Source organism: Bubalus kerabau, chromosome 3, assembly GCF_029407905.1.
Source record: "Bubalus kerabau isolate K-KA32 ecotype Philippines breed swamp buffalo chromosome 3, PCC_UOA_SB_1v2, whole genome shotgun sequence".
Taxonomy (NCBI): domain Eukaryota; kingdom Metazoa; phylum Chordata; class Mammalia; order Artiodactyla; family Bovidae; genus Bubalus; species Bubalus kerabau.
This window is the reverse complement of record NC_073626.1, coordinates 118,685,285-118,701,899: the sequence shown is the minus strand read 5'-3', so window position 1 is coordinate 118,701,899 and position 16,615 is coordinate 118,685,285. Positions and strand designations below refer to the sequence as shown.

The 16,615-nt window shown below is 44.9% G+C and overlaps 2 protein-coding genes and 1 long non-coding RNA gene across 30 annotated transcripts in view; 1 reads left to right on the top strand and 2 right to left on the bottom strand.

The window, feature by feature from the left end:
• Window positions 1–3,218, bottom strand: part of LYPD1 (LY6/PLAUR domain containing 1) — a 66,443-nt gene extending 63,225 nt beyond the window's left edge. Inside the window, exons 1-2 of one of the 3 annotated variants that reach the window (XM_055572863.1) lie at window positions 3,047–3,218; window positions 801–938 (exon numbers count right to left, since the gene is read on the bottom strand). In XM_055572863.1, coding sequence (XP_055428838.1) covers window positions 801–938; window positions 3,047–3,071 — 163 coding nt within the window. In that variant the 5' untranslated portion in view covers window positions 3,072–3,218. Of the gene's footprint in view, window positions 1–800; window positions 939–2,239; window positions 3,026–3,046 lie in introns of those variants that run through there. The other 2 variants (XM_055572862.1, XM_055572864.1) reach the window with 2 other exon arrangements.
• Window positions 1,676–16,509, top strand: LOC129646518 (uncharacterized). 2 transcript variants are annotated; one of them, XR_008711994.1, is made up of 4 exons: window positions 1,676–2,155; window positions 6,407–6,840; window positions 9,330–9,552; window positions 16,241–16,509. It is a non-coding gene; the product is annotated as an uncharacterized LOC129646518 (long non-coding RNA). The 2 variants fall into 2 exon arrangements; XR_008711993.1 differs by having other exon boundaries at window positions 6,407–6,897; window positions 16,241–16,508.
• NCKAP5 (NCK associated protein 5) overlaps window positions 4,073–16,615 on the bottom strand; it is a 1,093,872-nt gene continuing 1,081,329 nt past the window's right edge. For 20 of the 25 annotated variants that reach the window (XM_055572827.1, XM_055572834.1, XM_055572823.1 and 17 more), the window contains 2 exons: window positions 11,860–12,091; window positions 5,413–5,555 (listed from right to left, as the gene is read on the bottom strand). In XM_055572827.1, coding sequence (XP_055428802.1) covers window positions 5,549–5,555; window positions 11,860–12,091 — 239 coding nt within the window. In that variant the 3' untranslated portion in view covers window positions 5,413–5,548. Of the gene's footprint in view, window positions 5,556–11,859; window positions 12,092–16,615 lie in introns of those variants that run through there. The other 5 variants (XM_055572842.1, XM_055572838.1, XM_055572831.1 and 2 more) reach the window with 4 other exon arrangements.

Here is a 16,615-nt window from a genome sequence, read left to right as displayed (position 1 = left end):
AAATGACAAAATCTATATTCGTCGATTTGACCTTGGAAATGAAACCCTAGTTCACCAATTTCCCCAAAGTTCCAGTTGTACTTTAAGGGGAGATTTTGACTTCTGAAAAGACTCCTGAGAGGGGCCAGGAGCTCCTGCTCAGTGAGAAGACTCTGCAGGAAATGAGGGAGGTTTGCTGCTAGCAAGACCCACCTCCCCTTCTTTCTCCACCTGGCCGGTGCCCAGGCCCTCTGTCAGCCTGCCAGCAGCTAAGCCTGTGGGACTGGAAACTACATTCCTTTGAAAGATCTTGGCAATTTGTGCCTGGAATTTGATGCATTAGTTCTAAAATTAAATAAAGATCCTGTAGTGTTCTTCAAAGAAATATGGCGTGGCTCTCTGACAAAACACATTTTTCAAGTGCTGACCTCTGGGAACTTCAACTAGCTTCATATTTCAGTCTGACACTGCTCACAGGCTACTGTCTAGTTGCCCAAGCAGGGCTGGTTATCCATATATTTTCCAGTCTCCCAATCAGCTTTTAGCAGAGGAAGGTGAGGGGAGTAAATAAAAGAGGAGAGCCATTCATTTAAATGCACACCCCCCTCCCAGTTCCTTGGGGAGAAGCCCTGGTAATTAACTCTAATGAGATTAAAGTAACTTGGAACTCTTCGTCTTCCCAGCACTGTAAAAGTAAATCCGCGATAAACCAGTGTGTGCATAATATCCAAGTCAATCCTTTCCTGTAATGCAATGGCACCTCACTTCCACCTAGGCCCAGGCTGGAGAGGGGAGGAGGAGGAGGGCTGCCAGCCTCTTACCTGCGCTTTGCTCCATCACTTCTTTCTGACACATGTCTTGAACGTTCACCGTGCAATTCACGATGAACTCGGGGGACGAGCAGTCGTTATTCAGTTGGAATTCTTCACACTGGTAACACTGAATTTGCAACGCAAAGCCTGTGGGACAGACGCATTCGGGTTCAGACCCAGCCTCACAGAGACCACCCGGGAACCCACCATCCTCCGACTGGCCCCAGCCAGCGTTGCTTCCGCGCTAGCGCCTGGGGCTCCCAGAAAGGCGGCTGCGGCAGAAGCCAGTAGAGGGCGGCGTGGCCGCCGAAGGTCCTGCGGGATAAAGTGGAATTTTGCTCGCGACCCTTAGACCCTCGTTCCAGAAACAGAGCCTATCCGACACCACACCTGGCCATTCCGCACGGAAGTTGGAAGGAGGAACATGCAGCCTGAGAGCGGAGTAGCTCCAGAGACTTGCGTCAGCTCCAGTCTACGCCGAAGATTTGCCTAATTGTTAATTGGTTACAAATGAGTTAATTGCTATTTTGGCACCAGTCGCGATTGCCTTTGCAGACGCATTTTCGGTTTTCTTTTATTTTTGGCGTCGGCATTCTAGCGCTGTGGTTCGCAGGCTCCCTACGCTGAAGCTCTGGAGGAAGTGCCGCTGCGCCCCAAGTCTCCCACCTTTCTTCGGGACGGTTCCCCGAAGCAGCAGGGGTGGCCGTGGCGTGGGAACGTGCCTGCGTGCTTGTGTTTGTGTGGGCGTGCATCCCCGGCCGCTTTCTGCCCCACTTTCGCGGCTCGATTTAGCTAGGGCTCCGGCTCGGGGTCCCAGCTCTGCAGAGCTGGGTTGGAAGTCGATCTCGTACTGGAGGGAAGGAGTCAGACGTTTCTCACCTCTCTCCGCTCCAGCCTGACTGCTCCGCTCGCATCTACGAGCTGCCTTCAAGACCCAATTCCCCCGGGTCCCGGGCAGACAAGTCGCGGACCCGGCGCAACCCCTCCCAGCCCCACAGCGGTCGCGCTCCGAGCGCAGCAACCCAAGCCCGGCGCGCCCTGGCCACAGGCTGCCCCGCGTGCGGCTCACCTGTCGGCGGCGCCACTCCCACGGGTTGCGAGAGACACCCGACGACTTGGCAGGTTCGCTTTCTGTCGCCCCAGTTCCCTATCTGAGACCCCACGCGGCTCGGACCCTCCCTCCTTCCTAGCCTAGCTTCTTTCTACCGCGCAGCCCAACCATCTGCAGCCAGAGTCCCACCAATCCGCCGCTCCCGCCTCTCCTGCAGCGCGGGATTTGGAGACCTTCCCATCTAGCGCCTTTGAACACCCCTCGCCGCAGCCAAACTCCCTCTGGGCCAACCCGGAGCAGCACAGGACCGGAGGTGGGCGCCCAGGGAGGCAAAAGGGCCGGCGGGTGGATGGGATGTGCGCGCCGGGCCGGACAGCTGGCCGCTTCGTTTTCTTACCTTGAAGCAAGAACAATCCGCAAAAAGTTGCTGCGACGCCGAGGACCCACATCCTCCCGGAGCCGCGGGGCCGGGAGCGAGCAGGCGCATCAGAAGCTGCGACCGCGGCGGAGGCTGTCCGGGCCGCAGCGGCTGTGGCTGCCGAGGCTGATGGGGCCCGCTCTGCTGCCGCCGAGAGGAGCCGCAGGTGCCGCCGGCGGCGCCCGCATCGCCCGAGCCGGGGCTCCGGGCTGAGGGGTCGCCGCTCCTCTGACTCAAGCTCCCTGGCGGAGCACGGAGTCTCTGGAGTTGGCGACGGAGAATGAAAGAACTACTGGCGATCCCGAGCACCCAAAAAAGTCTCCTGTCTTCTCCCCACCTCCCACTCCAGGCACCACGTGACGGCTGCCGAGTTGGGGTGGGGGTGGTGAGCGGGGAAGGCTGGGACAGTCTTTTCACGTCCCACCCCCTTCCGCTCGCCCTCTCCTCCCGCCTCCGCGCGTCCCCGGGACTGGGACGCCTAGAGGGGTAGAGAGAGCGTGTAGTTTTCCGAGGCCCAGAGGCTGGAGACCAGGGAGCAGCGGGAGGAGGGCGCAGCAGGTGCCGCGGGGTTCCGGCGGGCGCAGTCCGCAGGACCTGGGAGGTGAGGTCGGAAAACTGCGTGCCCGTGGCCCTCTGCTTGCAAGGGCGCGCGCGCCCCCCACCCCTTTCCTGCGCCCCCGGGGCTGGTAGGCTCTTCCGCCGCAGGGTCTCTCCGGCCTGCGGGACTGGAGCTGCGGGGCCGCGAGGGGCGGGGCGCGCTCCAGTGCGTCTGGCAAAGTTGCACACCTGTAGGCCCTTTAGAGTGTCCCATGCAGCCGCGCCTTCTCTTCTGGTCGTTACCGGGATTGGATTCTACTGCGGCGGGGTGGGCTGGGTGTGGTGGGGTCCGTGACCAGCTTCCACGCGCTCTGCACTCGGTTTATCTGCCGCACGCACCGCTGAAGGGTGCGGTGACACCGCCCTGGTAGCCTAGCCCAGGAGAGGGCCACCCCGGGAAAACCTAGATGAGCTCCCACTAGAAAGCAAATCGGGGTGAAGACGGGAGTTGCTCTACTCCATCCTGTTTCTCGAAAAGACTGGGCAGCTACCTTGGGCTTCCCTCCCAGCCACGGGTAATTAGCATATACACCCGCGTCCTCGCGTGTACCTTGCCTTCCCAGCCCAGGACTCGCTTGCTGCCTGAATCCCGCACCTCGATTCCTCCTTTCTCTACAGAGCGATCCACCAGGAGTACTCGAGGGACTACATTTGCCTTCTTGACCACCGAGCCCTGCAGCAGGTGGTACGGGAGCCCATTGGCCCGCCGTGAGCGCCTTGGAGCCCCCGCCCTCAATCCCGCTCGTTCGCTCTCACAAGACCCTAGGGAGCACCCACCTCTGTGAAAAGGGCTTCATAAGCTCTGTCCCTCTCCACCTCGGGCCTCCTCTAGGAGGAAGCTCTCTCAGGCCGAAATGCTGATCATTTGTTTGCCTGTCCTGCCAGCAGAGCGGGTCTGGAAATGCGCTTAAAGGGCTTTCTTGTAATTCCTCTGCAGAGATCGTTCCCTATCTGCCTCGGGCCCCCTCTCTCCCTTTGCCCACCTCTTCCTCTCATTTCTAGTTGGTTAACCCCTTAGGGAGATAAAACTGCTTTGACCATTACTGGCTATTTTGCAGACTCCAATCTTACTACTAGCTGAATTACTCTTTCTGGAGCCATAGGGCGTTTGCTTATTAGTCTGTCTCTTCTGGGAACTGTAGCTAGAGCACGTGTGAGATTCAAACAACTAATTGGCTCAAAGGGTCCTTGAATAAGGTTTAAGCTTTCAGTGGGTGCCATTGTGATATGACGTTTATTTAGCAATGAAACAAAAGAATCTTAAAAAGTTTGAAAGACACACAATTTTAAGACAACAAAATTCAAATGTAACAAATTGCACAAATTAACCAAATAACACTGATCATACAATTCTCTTTAAAGAAACAAGTGTGTACTAAAGTATCCATAGATCCTAAAATATTTGTTATGCCTAGTTTACAAGCTCCTGTACAAAAGCAATTATAAATAGTTCACATCTAGAAAAAATACACAGTAACCTTTAAAATAGAATTTATCCTTACATATAAACAGACTTTGTAGAAAAAAAGGATATTAAAAGTAAGAATTTTTCATAGCACCAATCATCTTATGTTTTACAAAGTGAACATTGCAAATAGGAATCTGCTTTTATTTATAGATTGATCAGATTTTAATCAAAAGAGCAGGAAGATAAAAATCAACAAATAATGTTGAGAATCACAGAGAACCACTAAGTAGAAGGAGGTGTAAGGAAATGATTGGAGGGAAAATAGAACTACATTGTTTCTGATACATATCACTTCTGATCAGTGTCGCACTTGAGTTCCTTTACAGTTTTCAATAGAAGCAGGATAACACTTCTTACTAGAATCTGAATCTGTCAACAACTTGGAATTTGCACTAGAATTAAATTTTCTATCAAACTGAGATTATGAGAGGGAGATGACAAGAGCCCTCTGTTTTTCTGGCAGGCCCTGTTTTCGTTTTACAGAGTGTACCCACAATCTGAGGACTAGGACAGTGACCTGAACAAAAAGTTGATTTGGAATTTTTAAAAAATATATTATAAACTTCTAAGACTTAGGACATCATTTCAAGAGCATGGCACTGATTCAATTTATTGCTGGCTTTTTTTTTTTTTTTTTTTTGCTACAAATATAATTTCTTTTTCAAGAAAATTTACAACTTCTGTACAAGTATTCAAAAAAAAAAAAGTGCAAAATTAAGACTTCTGTATCCTGGGTGTGTTTACTTTTAATCCTTGTGGAACACAACAAATAGAATCTATCTTTATTGCCCTGTCAGGGAAGTAAGCTCAGTGGGCTGCTGGCTCTGAGTCTGACAGTGTAGGCTCTGGTACTGCAATCATTTATGTGTTGTCATCTCTCCCTGCCCTGCTCCTCCCACCCCTGTTTCTTAAGTGCTCCATTTCCAGCTCACTAAGAGGGGGAAAAGTCCTTTATACATCATTTGAACCCTGACTTGCACAGGAAGAGAAGCTATCATATAAAGAATCACTCAAAGATTCCAGGTGGTCTACCCCAGGTCTTTCAGAGCTACTCAAAGAGGCCTCTTCAGTTTTTTCTTTTTCTTCCTTTTGTCCTTCAACCTTGTTCAGAGAGTTCTCCTTTTCTAATAAGATCACAGTATTGCCGTCATATTTATTGAATGACTCCAGGGAAATTTTGCATAATCTATTCTCAGGATCTTCTCTGGTTTCTTCAACTTGTTTCAATTTCTGCAATAAAAAGAGGAAAATATTAGAAACATATTTCTTTGCAAAATCAAGTTATTCTAGCCAATATTCAATTATTGTTGGTATAAAGCACAATTTAAAAGGATAGAAGGAACCTACAAGTCTTTTAACAAATCATCTCGTATAATTCAATGTAATAATAAAACCAATTTTAGGGATAAATCAAGACTTTAATTATTTTACTGAGATAAATAGGTCCCAATTTGCAAATCATTTAAGTGCCACTTAATTTTATTTTAAATGGATCCTTCTGAAATTTGTTCAGGTAAAGTGTCTTCTTTTTCTTAAAGTTTCAAACACCTTTCTTTTCCTAAATATATTAGTTGTCCTATTTCTAAATATGGATAGGGATTGAATTGCAGCCAGAAATGACAGTTCTACGTTAGGGAAAAAAAAAAGCATACAATCCTTTAAATTGCCACACAATTTAAGTACATGTTAAATTTGTCAGAAGCATTGTCACATGTGTATTTTGTCTGCTCACAAGTCTTATGCTATTGGAAAGAGATCTTGGGTCTGAGGGGACAGATTCTTCAAGGCCCAAGGGCTTAAAAATCATACTAACAGTTCTGCACCCCAGTAACCTCTTCTCCAGGAGGTTCTAGTAAAACCAATTTACACAGGTGTACTCATAGGCTGTTACTGGTAGTCTCTGGGACTTCATAAAAGTCATATTTGATAATTATTGTAGGTGAACTCTGTAAATGTGAATATATTCAGTTGCTTAAGTAGTTCCCAAGGTCCAAGGTGACAGGAGGCATAGATACAAAAACTGACAAATGTGGAAGTATTAAAGCCATGACCACATCTCTCATCTCCTTTTCCTTTTTCAGGCAAAAATTCCATCGAAACACAAGGAGGACACAGGAACAGGCCTTAGAGATAGTAACAGTAGCTATCATTTATTAAGCATCCACCATATAAAAGACACTGGAAGTATTTTATCTATAAGGCTTTCCGTTCACCCCCCCAACAAACCTGTAAGTTACAACTCTTTGCGACCCCATGGACTGTAGCCCACCAGGCTCCTTGTCCATGGACTTCTCCAAGCAAGAATACTGGAGTGGGTATCCATTCCCCTCTCCAGGAGGCCTTCCCCGACCCAGGGACCAAACCTGCATCTCCTGCATTGCCTGCAGCATCTTTACTGTCTGAGCCACCAGGGAGGCCAGCAAGATACACATCTCCACTTTAATGAGGAGGAAAACAAGGCTCAGATTGACAGGGTTACCTGCCCAAGGTGGCTCAGCAAGTGATGGAGAAAAAGGTTTGAATTCCTGTCTGGCGACCTTCCATGCTCTTGTAATAAAGGACAAGGTGTCCAGTATGTTTTTTTTTTTTTTTTTCATTTTGCCACCCAAATATGCCAAACCATCTGAATTGCTCCTGTCAGAGGCCCTAACAAGGCAGTTCTATTCCCCACCCCTCCCCCACCATAGCTATGATGGATGTCAAAGGTACAATGAGGAAACTGTATTTGGATCTGAGGAAAAGTGGACACAGTCAAAGCCTGTGAATTCTCACATGCTAAATATTTAATTTGTTGTTGTTGTTGTACAGTTGCTCAGTTGTGTCTGACTCTTTTGCAACCCCATGGACTACAGCTCACCAGGCTCCTCTGTCCATGGAATTCTCCAGGTAAGAACACTGGAGTGGGTTGCTATTTCTTTCTCCAGGGGCTCCTCCTGACCCAGGGATCAAACCTGTGTCGCTTGCATTGGCACGCAGATTCTTTACCACTGAGCCACCTGGGAAGTCCATTAATATTTAATAGAAAGAGAAAAGAAAAGGACACAGAAGTGGATGGCTCTGGTGTCCCAAGAGCAGGCTCAGACAGCGTTTGTCTCTCTGCTGTGGGAAATGGTGTAATTCAGTGGGAATATTTGAGAATCATCCTTGAAGTGGTGTTTATTTCATTATACTATTAATGTACAGGAGCACTACTCACAGAGCTAATTTTCGATCTGAAATGGCTACCTCGAGACCAGAGATGGGCTGACGAAGAGATTCCTAGGTGATTACAGAAAAGTGGCCCCATAATTAGGAACAACTTCATGTAGCAGCCCCTTTTCATGCTGTGCCAATTTTAAGCATTCTTTTAAAAACAATTATAAAGTACAATGTGAAAAATACATGGAGGGGGTAGAAAAGCTTTGATTATGCTCCTGCTGCTAAGTCGCTTCGGTTGTGTCTGACTCTGTGCGATCCCGTAGACCGCAGCCCACCAGGCGCCCCCGTCCCTGGGATTCTCCAGGCAAGAACACTGGAGTGGGTTGCCATTTCCTTCTCCAATTCATGAAAGTGAAAAGTGAAAGTGAAGTCGCTCAGTCGTGCCTGACTCTTAGTGACCCCATGGACTGCAGCCCACCAGGCTCCTCCGTCCATGGGATTTTCAAGGCAAGAGTACTGGAGTGGGGTGCCATTGTCTTCTCCACTGATTATACTGCTGCTGCTAAGTCACTTCAGTCATGTCCAAATCTGTGCGACCCCTTAGATGGCCTCCCACCAGGCTCCCCTGTCCCTGGGATTCTCCAGGCAAGAACACTGGAGTGGGTTGCCATTTCCTTCCCTAATGCATGAAAGTGAAGTTGTTCAGTCGTGTCCGACTCTTAGCGATCCCATGGACTGCAGCCTGCCAGGCTCCTCCATCCATGGGATTTTTCAGGCAAGAGTACTGGAGTGGGGTGCCATTGCCTTCTCCATTGATTATACTAAATGTAGGTAAATAGAGGGCATTCAATGTAATTTCCTCCTCACCTGAGTATCTTCTCCCTTTTTTCTTTATTCAAGAACCACAATTCTTTTTCTTGCCTATTTCTGGTCATTGTGGATCTCAAATTCATTCAATAAACACTCACTAGAGAAGCTATCATGAGGCTGGTGGAAGGTTTTGGTGCTGAGGATATATAGCTGAATAAAATCGCAGGCTTCCCTGGTGGCTCAGACAGTAAAGAATCTGCCTGCAATGCAGGAGACCCAGGTTTGAGTCCTGGGTTGAGAAGATCCCCTGGAGAAGGAGATAGAAACCCACTCCAGTACTCTTGCCTGAAAATCCCATGGACGGAGGAGCCTGTACAGTCCATGGAGTCACAAAAGAGCCAGACACAACTTAGTGACGAAGCAACAAGGAAAGGGTTATTTACGTGAAAACACTCATTGTTTATGGGACAAAAACAGTGCATCTTGTTTTCTAAATGTTTCCCACTTGTAGGTTTGGTTCTTTCAATTAATTATGACAAAAGCCTACACTGGCCAAGGAGGCAATGGAAATAAAGGAATGGCCCACTATAAAGTCACAAGCCTTCTCAGTCTTCCTTCTGTTTTCAGTTTTGATGAGGGGTGGGTGCCAAATATTCTAACTGTAAGAACATCATCAGTACAAGAGTGACAGTGAGGAAACACTGGCATTCGACCTTGATGGGGGAGCTGTAGGGACTGAGAGGACTGCGGCCAGCTCCCGAGCATGTGCCTCAGCCAAAGGCAGGAGCAGCTACTCAGACCTAGCTCATTGCTGCTGTGCAGAAACATGAGTCCAGATTTGGTCCAGATCTTTGATTTTAAAGTTAAGGCCACAATATTTGCTTGTATTTAAAGTTCTCTAATTTTAATTATTTGCTTAGATTAAGAAAAAAAACAAAACAACAAAACCCCCGCTGCATATGTCAAGTAAGTAATCTTTGCAGTGTTTGAACTCCTGAGCTAGTGATTTTGTTTTATAGGTAATAGCTGACCCCCTCTTACTCCTTCTCTCACCAGTTTTCAACCTAAAAATCTAGCCCAATGCTAATCATCAGTAGATTCTCGATGGAGACTGGAAGATGGATTCAGCTTTCTCTAGCATCAGTGGAGTTTCAGCTATTGGCTTTGGTTTCTCCAGTGGTCCTGCCAGCTAAGAAGAAAAACAATGAAGTGGCTTACTTTCCTTCCTTGAATTAGAAGTATACCCAGCCAGCTTCAACATTGTCTTGTCAAATCTCAGGTATGTTAATTTTGAAGTCACAAAACATTTAAATTTAAAACATAAGGAGGGATTGAGGTCCAACAGGACTGTGCTTAGGATGGATCTGTTGAATGGTAACAAAATAGTGAAACAGAGCAGGACCCTTTGGTCCAAACTCCCCTCCCCAATGTCCTCCACCTGTCTTTTGTCTGTAGAAACATTTTAGCCAAAGGATAAGTTTAATTAAAGAAATAAGAAAATACAGAAGCAAAGGAAAACAATCAAACAAGACAAAACAATAATAGTTTAGTCAGTAAGCAAAGTTAAAGGCCTTTAGTTCTTTCTCAAGGGCTATAGATAATATCCTGAGCCATATGATACAGCCATATCCGAGCTGTCTTATAGATACTGAAACCCCTATTTGGTGGAAGAAGTTAACTGCACGATGACTAGACTCTAGCCACGACATAAATTGGCTTCAAAAAATGGGAACAAACTGACCCTGGAACTGAAGACTGACTGTACATAAAACAATCAAGATGATGCTTATAAGACCACCCCATGACCAATTTCAAAATGCCTGTCAGAGCTGCCTGTGTTGATTCTTCATGTAGCCCCCTCCCTCTGCCTATAAATGCTTTAGCCCACCAATGGTCTGTGGGGGTGAGGGAGTGGGATGGAGTTGGCCTATGGACAGGAGTCTGCCACAGCCGCCCCCCTCATCCTCTGAAGGCTGCTGCTGCTGCTAAGTCGCTTCAGTCATGTCCAACTCTGTGCGACCCCATAGACGGCAGCCCACCAGGCTCCCCCATCCCTGGGATCAAGAACACTGGAGTAGGTTGCCATTTCCTTCTCCAATGCATGAAAGTGAAAAGTGAAAGTGAAGTCGCTCAGTCATGTCTGACTCTTCACGACCCCATGGACTGCAGCCTACCATGCTCCTCTGTCCATGGGGTTTTCCAGGCAAGAGTACTGCAGTGGGGTGCCATTGCCTTCTCCAGTAGGCTGCTGGTCTCCAAAATAAAGCAAACTATCCTTTCCACCAGGCTTGCCTCTTTATTGGCTTTAGAGGAGTGAGCAGCTGGACTTCCATTTTGGTAACAATAGCGCACATCCATTGGTAACAAATGTTTGTGAAGGTGCTTTGAAAACTAATCATGGTAATAACAGTATTCAATTAAGTGCCCATGATTGTGCAAAGATTTAAGGCCGGAGGAGAAGGGGATGACAGAGTACGAGATGGTTGGATGGTATCACCTCACTGAATCAATGGACCTGAGTTTGAGCAGGCTCCCGGAAATGGAGGACAGAAGCCTGACGTGCTACAGTCCACGGGGTCACAAATAGTGGGGCACAACCGAGCGACTGAACAGAAACAGCAACAATAATTAAGTGCCTGCTCTGCACAGACACTTGGCTAAGCACACTGCATGGATTATCTGTTTTCATTCTCCCATCAGTATTATGGCATAAGGTATCACTGTTCTCTCCGTTTACAAGCACTCAAGGCCAGAGAAAGGAACTTGTTTAAGGTTATGGAGCAATACCTGGCGGGATCTGGATTTGGACCCAGGCAGTCTGCCTGCAGAGTCCAAGCTCTTAACCTCTCCTGGAAAAGAACTTCACATATATCAGCCCATATTACCTTTAAGGAGAGCATCTGAAATAAGAATCACACAACAACAGTGATAGGATTAATAACAAACCTAGTAAAGATTCCTGATGAAGACTGCGTGGGTTCCACATAACACTGTCATTTCCTTTGTAGAGTGTGCTTCATAGAAATTACCATAAAATTAATGTACTACACTTGCCACCTATAGGTGGCAACAGTTGTACAGTTCACTTTTTGGTGGGGCTTTTCACTGTACTTGGGAACAAAAGTTGGGCTAAAACGTGTGAGAATATATCTTCAAGTTTAAAATAAATAGTTCTGCTTATTCATAAATATTTTCCTGTCCTTTGTGCAATGACATTATTAACAATAATTCAAGCACAAAGTAGATAGTGTCATAGTCTCCAGAAATCCCTTGGTAATTATCCCTTAACTAATTTGATTCCTTTTAGTCAAATAATCAATCAATCAAATCAGTCTACTAGGTGAATAATCATGTGGTCCTGATTCTCAGAGAGAGTTTCATAGAAGAGGGGGCTTTTGGAATGCTTTTGAAATATAGTAAGTAAGAAGGCAATGGCACCCCACTCCGGCACTTTTGCCTGGAAAATCCCACGGACAGAGGAGCCTGGTAGGCTGCAGTACATGGGGTCGCTAAAAGTCAGATATGACTGAGCGTCTTCACTTTTACTTTTCACTTTCATGCACTGGAGAAGTAAATGGCAACTCACTCCAGTGTTCTTGCTTGGAGAATCCCAGGGATGGTGGAGCCTGGTGGGCTGCCGTCTATGGGATCGCACAGAGTTGGACACAACTGAAGCGACTTAGCAGCAGCAGCAAGTAAGAAGGAGGGCATTCCAAAAGTTTCCATTTCATGTGCCGCTACCACATCTGTAGATATTCCACAGTCTCTCTTGGGTCTAGTAGTTGCCCAGATAGTCTTGTCTCTTGCCTTTTTAGATTCTGTAATGGACGGAATCACTTAAACACAGAAACATAGAGCTATGCCTATCCGAAGGGGTTCAAAGAATTCCATGGACAGAGGGGTTGCAAACAGTCAAACACGATTGAATGACGAGCACTACCGTGGGCTATAAATAATGAGCAGCTTTTATTTCCAAAGAGCTTTCCCATCTATGATCTCACTTTGCTCTTACATCAGCCTGGAAGGGGAGGGAGGCTGGTGTCAGCTGTATTTTACATGGAGTATTTACGGAAACTGTGGTTCATACAAATTCAAATACAGGTGAAATTAGACCTGGAAACTTGGTTTCCTGATTTTCAAAATGGAAACACATATCATTTCCCCCCACCCCCAACAGTCAGCAATAATCATGAAGTAGAGAGTCTGCCTAAAACCAACAACCTGAATATAAGGAAGAATAAAATAGAAGGTGATATGTCCCCTTTTCATAAGGAAAAGATGGGGAGACTATATAAGGTGATGCAGAAAAGCTCAAGTGATAAACTGGAATAAATATATGTATAATGAGATCAGCTTCAGAGAGAGACATGTTATCCGTGTACAGTCAGAAACTCAGCTCATAGCCAAGGAGAAATAAGTAGCAAATTCATGAAATAGCACAATGGATTAGTGTTCTATGATGAAGGCTACTGTTTTATTATTTCAAGTAAGTTTCCATCTGTTGATTATATATTGAAAATATTGGTTAGTATGTCTACTGTGAAGTGTCAGGAGGAAATTCAGCTCTACTTGTGGAATTCAAGCACAGCATCATTCCTCAGCTGGATACTAATATTTGCCAAGAGGACTAGAGCTTTTAGAACAAATTAAACTGTACCTTTCTCAACAGAGTTCTTATTTCTCTATTGCCATAATGATTCACTGACAATCAGTTCAACAAGACATATGGTAAGAAAATAATAGCTACATATAGTGTTTTTACAATGTGTGTTACTATGTGTCAGGTACTGGGTTGACTGCAGTGCATGAATTATCTCATTTAATTCTTATAATGACCCTATGAGACAGTAATATTTTCATCTGCTTTAAACACATGGGGAAACAGAGAGTAGAGAGGTTGAAATATCTAGCTACATACACATGGCTAATAAAACAGGGAGTCAGGACTCAAGCAGGAAAAGCCTGACCACAGATCTTGGGTGGGTTCTGTGTGGAACTTGGGTTACCACACAAGAACTTGGGTGTTTGGAAACCAGTGTTCATATCCTGGCATTGTACTAACTAGCTGTGTGGCCCCGTTGAACCTTAGTTTCTTTAAAAAATTTTAAAGGATCTTCCCATTCTATAAAACTTTAAGACTCTAAAGTATTCTTAATTGTGCATCTTCTATGCATCCATTATTAGAATTTCAGGTAATACAATAAATAATTCTCTTCCCTACCTTTAATTCTGAATGAACTGAAGAAAGAGATCAAAAAAAAAAAAAAAAAAAAAAAAGGCTGATGCAAGGCAAAAATATCAGCTTTATTATTGAGAAAGCCTCTGAGGAGAATGAGGTTTTATCTTTAGAGAAGTGAGTTTCTTAGTAGTGGCCCTAGAAGTAGATGGGCTTAGTAACTGGTAGCCCTGGGCTGGGGGCAAGTGACTTCTAAAACCTACAACATGAAGGGAACAAATTAGAACGTGTGCTTCTAACAGCCAGCATGACTTGAGAGCAAGGATACAGAGAGCAGGAGATGGACTTAAGCTTTCCCTGTTCCCTTACTAAACTTGCTATTTTTTTTTATTGAAGTATAGTTAATTTACAATGTGGTATTAGTTTCAAGTGAATGGCAAAGTGACTTTTATATATATATATATAATATATATAAAATATCTGTTCTTTTTCAGATTATTTTCTCATATAGGTTATTACAGACTATTGAGTAGAGTTCCCCAGGCTATATATCCTGGTTGTTTATCTATTTTATGAGGAGGGCATGGCAACTCACTTCAGTATTCTTGCCTGAAGAATCCCATTGACAGAGGAGCCTGGCAGGCTACAGTCCATAGGGCTGCAAAGAGTCAGACACAACTGAAGCGACTTAGCAAAAAAAAAGCAAAAACATTTTATATATAGAAGTGTGCATCTGTTAATTTGTTATTTAAACAAACTATTCCTCCTTCTCCTGAGGAGAAGTGAATGAACGGAGGCTAGAGACGTTAGAAATGTTATCCTAGAGAACTCCTTCCACATGGAAAGAAACACGTCCCCAAAACTGGGAAGAAGTGTCACCCCATGGCACCACCATCACCCCACATTTCTCATTATGTGTGATGATGAAGATTTTAATTAAAGAATCATATGTGTGCATGGGCCAAGAAAATGAAAAATTTGGAGACTGCAGAGAGTTGGTTTGGGCAGAGAGCATTTTCCACGGGGGAAGCAGTAGGAGGGAGGTGATCTAGCAGATGTGATGAACAGGTGATGGATCAAACAGAGGAAATGGGCTGGCTAATCCTGAGCTTCGAGTTGAAGTGGAAGCTGTGATTTCCCCTATCCCTTTCCTGATGAGCAAATCTTGGGCACTAGGAAGATGATTATGTGCTACATTCCTGTGGGAATGGGGAGGAGGTATTTTAATACTGGGTCTCTTAGTTGAAGATTTGTGCACATTCAAAGTCTCTGTTAAGTGGTGTTTGCTGGGGGCAGGCCAACCTCAAGGGAAACCTTGCAGCTCAAGTCATTTTTCTCAGAGGCACAGTTAATCTCTCTTTAATACCACCTCTTACTGTATTCCTGGTGGAGCTGTTCTGAATGAGAGGTAAAAATAGACAGTGACCTTTGGTGAACACGGAAGACCCTCCAGACTCTTCTTGAGAGTTGTGGTGTTGACCCGGTTAACCTGGTCAAACTCCAACTTGGATAATTACTTTCTCTCGGAATTTAGTTCCCTCTGTTACCTCAACCGGACACATTACTCTTCGCTTGCCCTTCTGAAAAATTAATGTGCCGGATCAGTATTCGAGAACCATTCTCTCCACCCACCCACACACCAGGAGATATGATTCAGCACTTGGGGGCTCTCTGTTTCCTTACTGGGGTCCTGGAGAGTCTTCAGTATCTCCAGGGCAAACTGGTTTTATTAGGAGAAAGAGTAATTTTCAGCTGAGATGTGCTTTTATGAGTATAGTATTAACTGTATAACTGTTCTTTATCATGATCAATGACTTCCAGTGACCTCTGTTAGAACCCCTGAACTCAGAGAGGAAAAATGAGCTTACTTTTTTTGGGGAAAAAAAAAAGCAAGCAGAGAGAAGTGCAGTAGGAAGCTTAGGGTTGTTAGAAAATAATATATCTTGTGGAAAAGAAAAGAACTCAGCTTGGAGATAAACAGTGGCTGCCAAGGACTTTTAGAGACCAGATCAAAAGGATTGAAGGAAAGTGAAGTTATTTCATCAAAGAGATGGGAAATGTTCCCATACATGGAAAATGGGGAAGAAAAGTTCCCTCGGTGCGAAGAGAAAAAAAGGAACATAGAGAAAATCACAAACTTTGTCTATGGCAGAGAAAGGCATCTGGGAAAAGGAAAAGCATATAATCACAAGTTTGGGCAAAACGATTATATCAACATGCAAAGGACACATTCGTGATTTCTCTAACGTTAGTGCCCTGACTTGAAATGCCCATTTGAAACCTTGTATTTTTTGATTTTTGTTTTCTAGGAGGTGGGTGGATCCACAAATTTAATTTAAAATACAGTTTAATCACCTGAATTAATAGATCAGATTTGATGATCACTATTGGTCACTTTCTCTAAAAGTGAAATTTGCCCTGTTTCATAGTGACATCTTGAGAGTTGGGAAATAAGCCAGCTCATTGATAGCAGTTTGTATAATTAACTAAACAGAACATGCTTAGCCATGTTGTTAGATTTATTTTTCTTCTTCCAGGACAATACTATTAACTAAAATGTTTATTTAGGAATGAGCATTGAGCAGGATCTGGGTTGGAACTTCTGAGTATGTTTAACTTAGTGTCAGGTTAATGATTCCAGCCGATGAGAGAAAGGGCATCAAACCTCTGGCCTTTCATTTATAGGCACCATTATGGATAAAAATAAATTTATATGCTACTCACTTGCCTTAAAAGATTGATTAGACTTTTTTTTCTGACTAACCTTTCCATCATTTTATGTCTTAAACAGTATACCTATTTGTCCAGTGAGCTGGGCCATGACTGGCTTAGATGACAGTGTATTTGTAAAGAGCCCATGGACTTTGTCAGAGGAAAATACAGCATGAAGGCACCGGTTGTGTATTCCAGAAGAATGAGGCTATATTTTCACCTTGGAGTAATAGAGTTTGAGTTACTCTTTCAAGACAAAAACAACCAAAAAACAAAAAACACTTTTTTGGGGGGGTGGGAATCAGAGGAGCATTAAAAAAAGGTTATACTATTTTTTTTTCATGGATGTTCTCTTTCCAAAGAAACATCTCCAAAACCACCATCATCACAGACATCATAGAAATATACCTGAAAGTGTTAAGTTTTTATTATGAAGTATTGGAAGGACTGATGC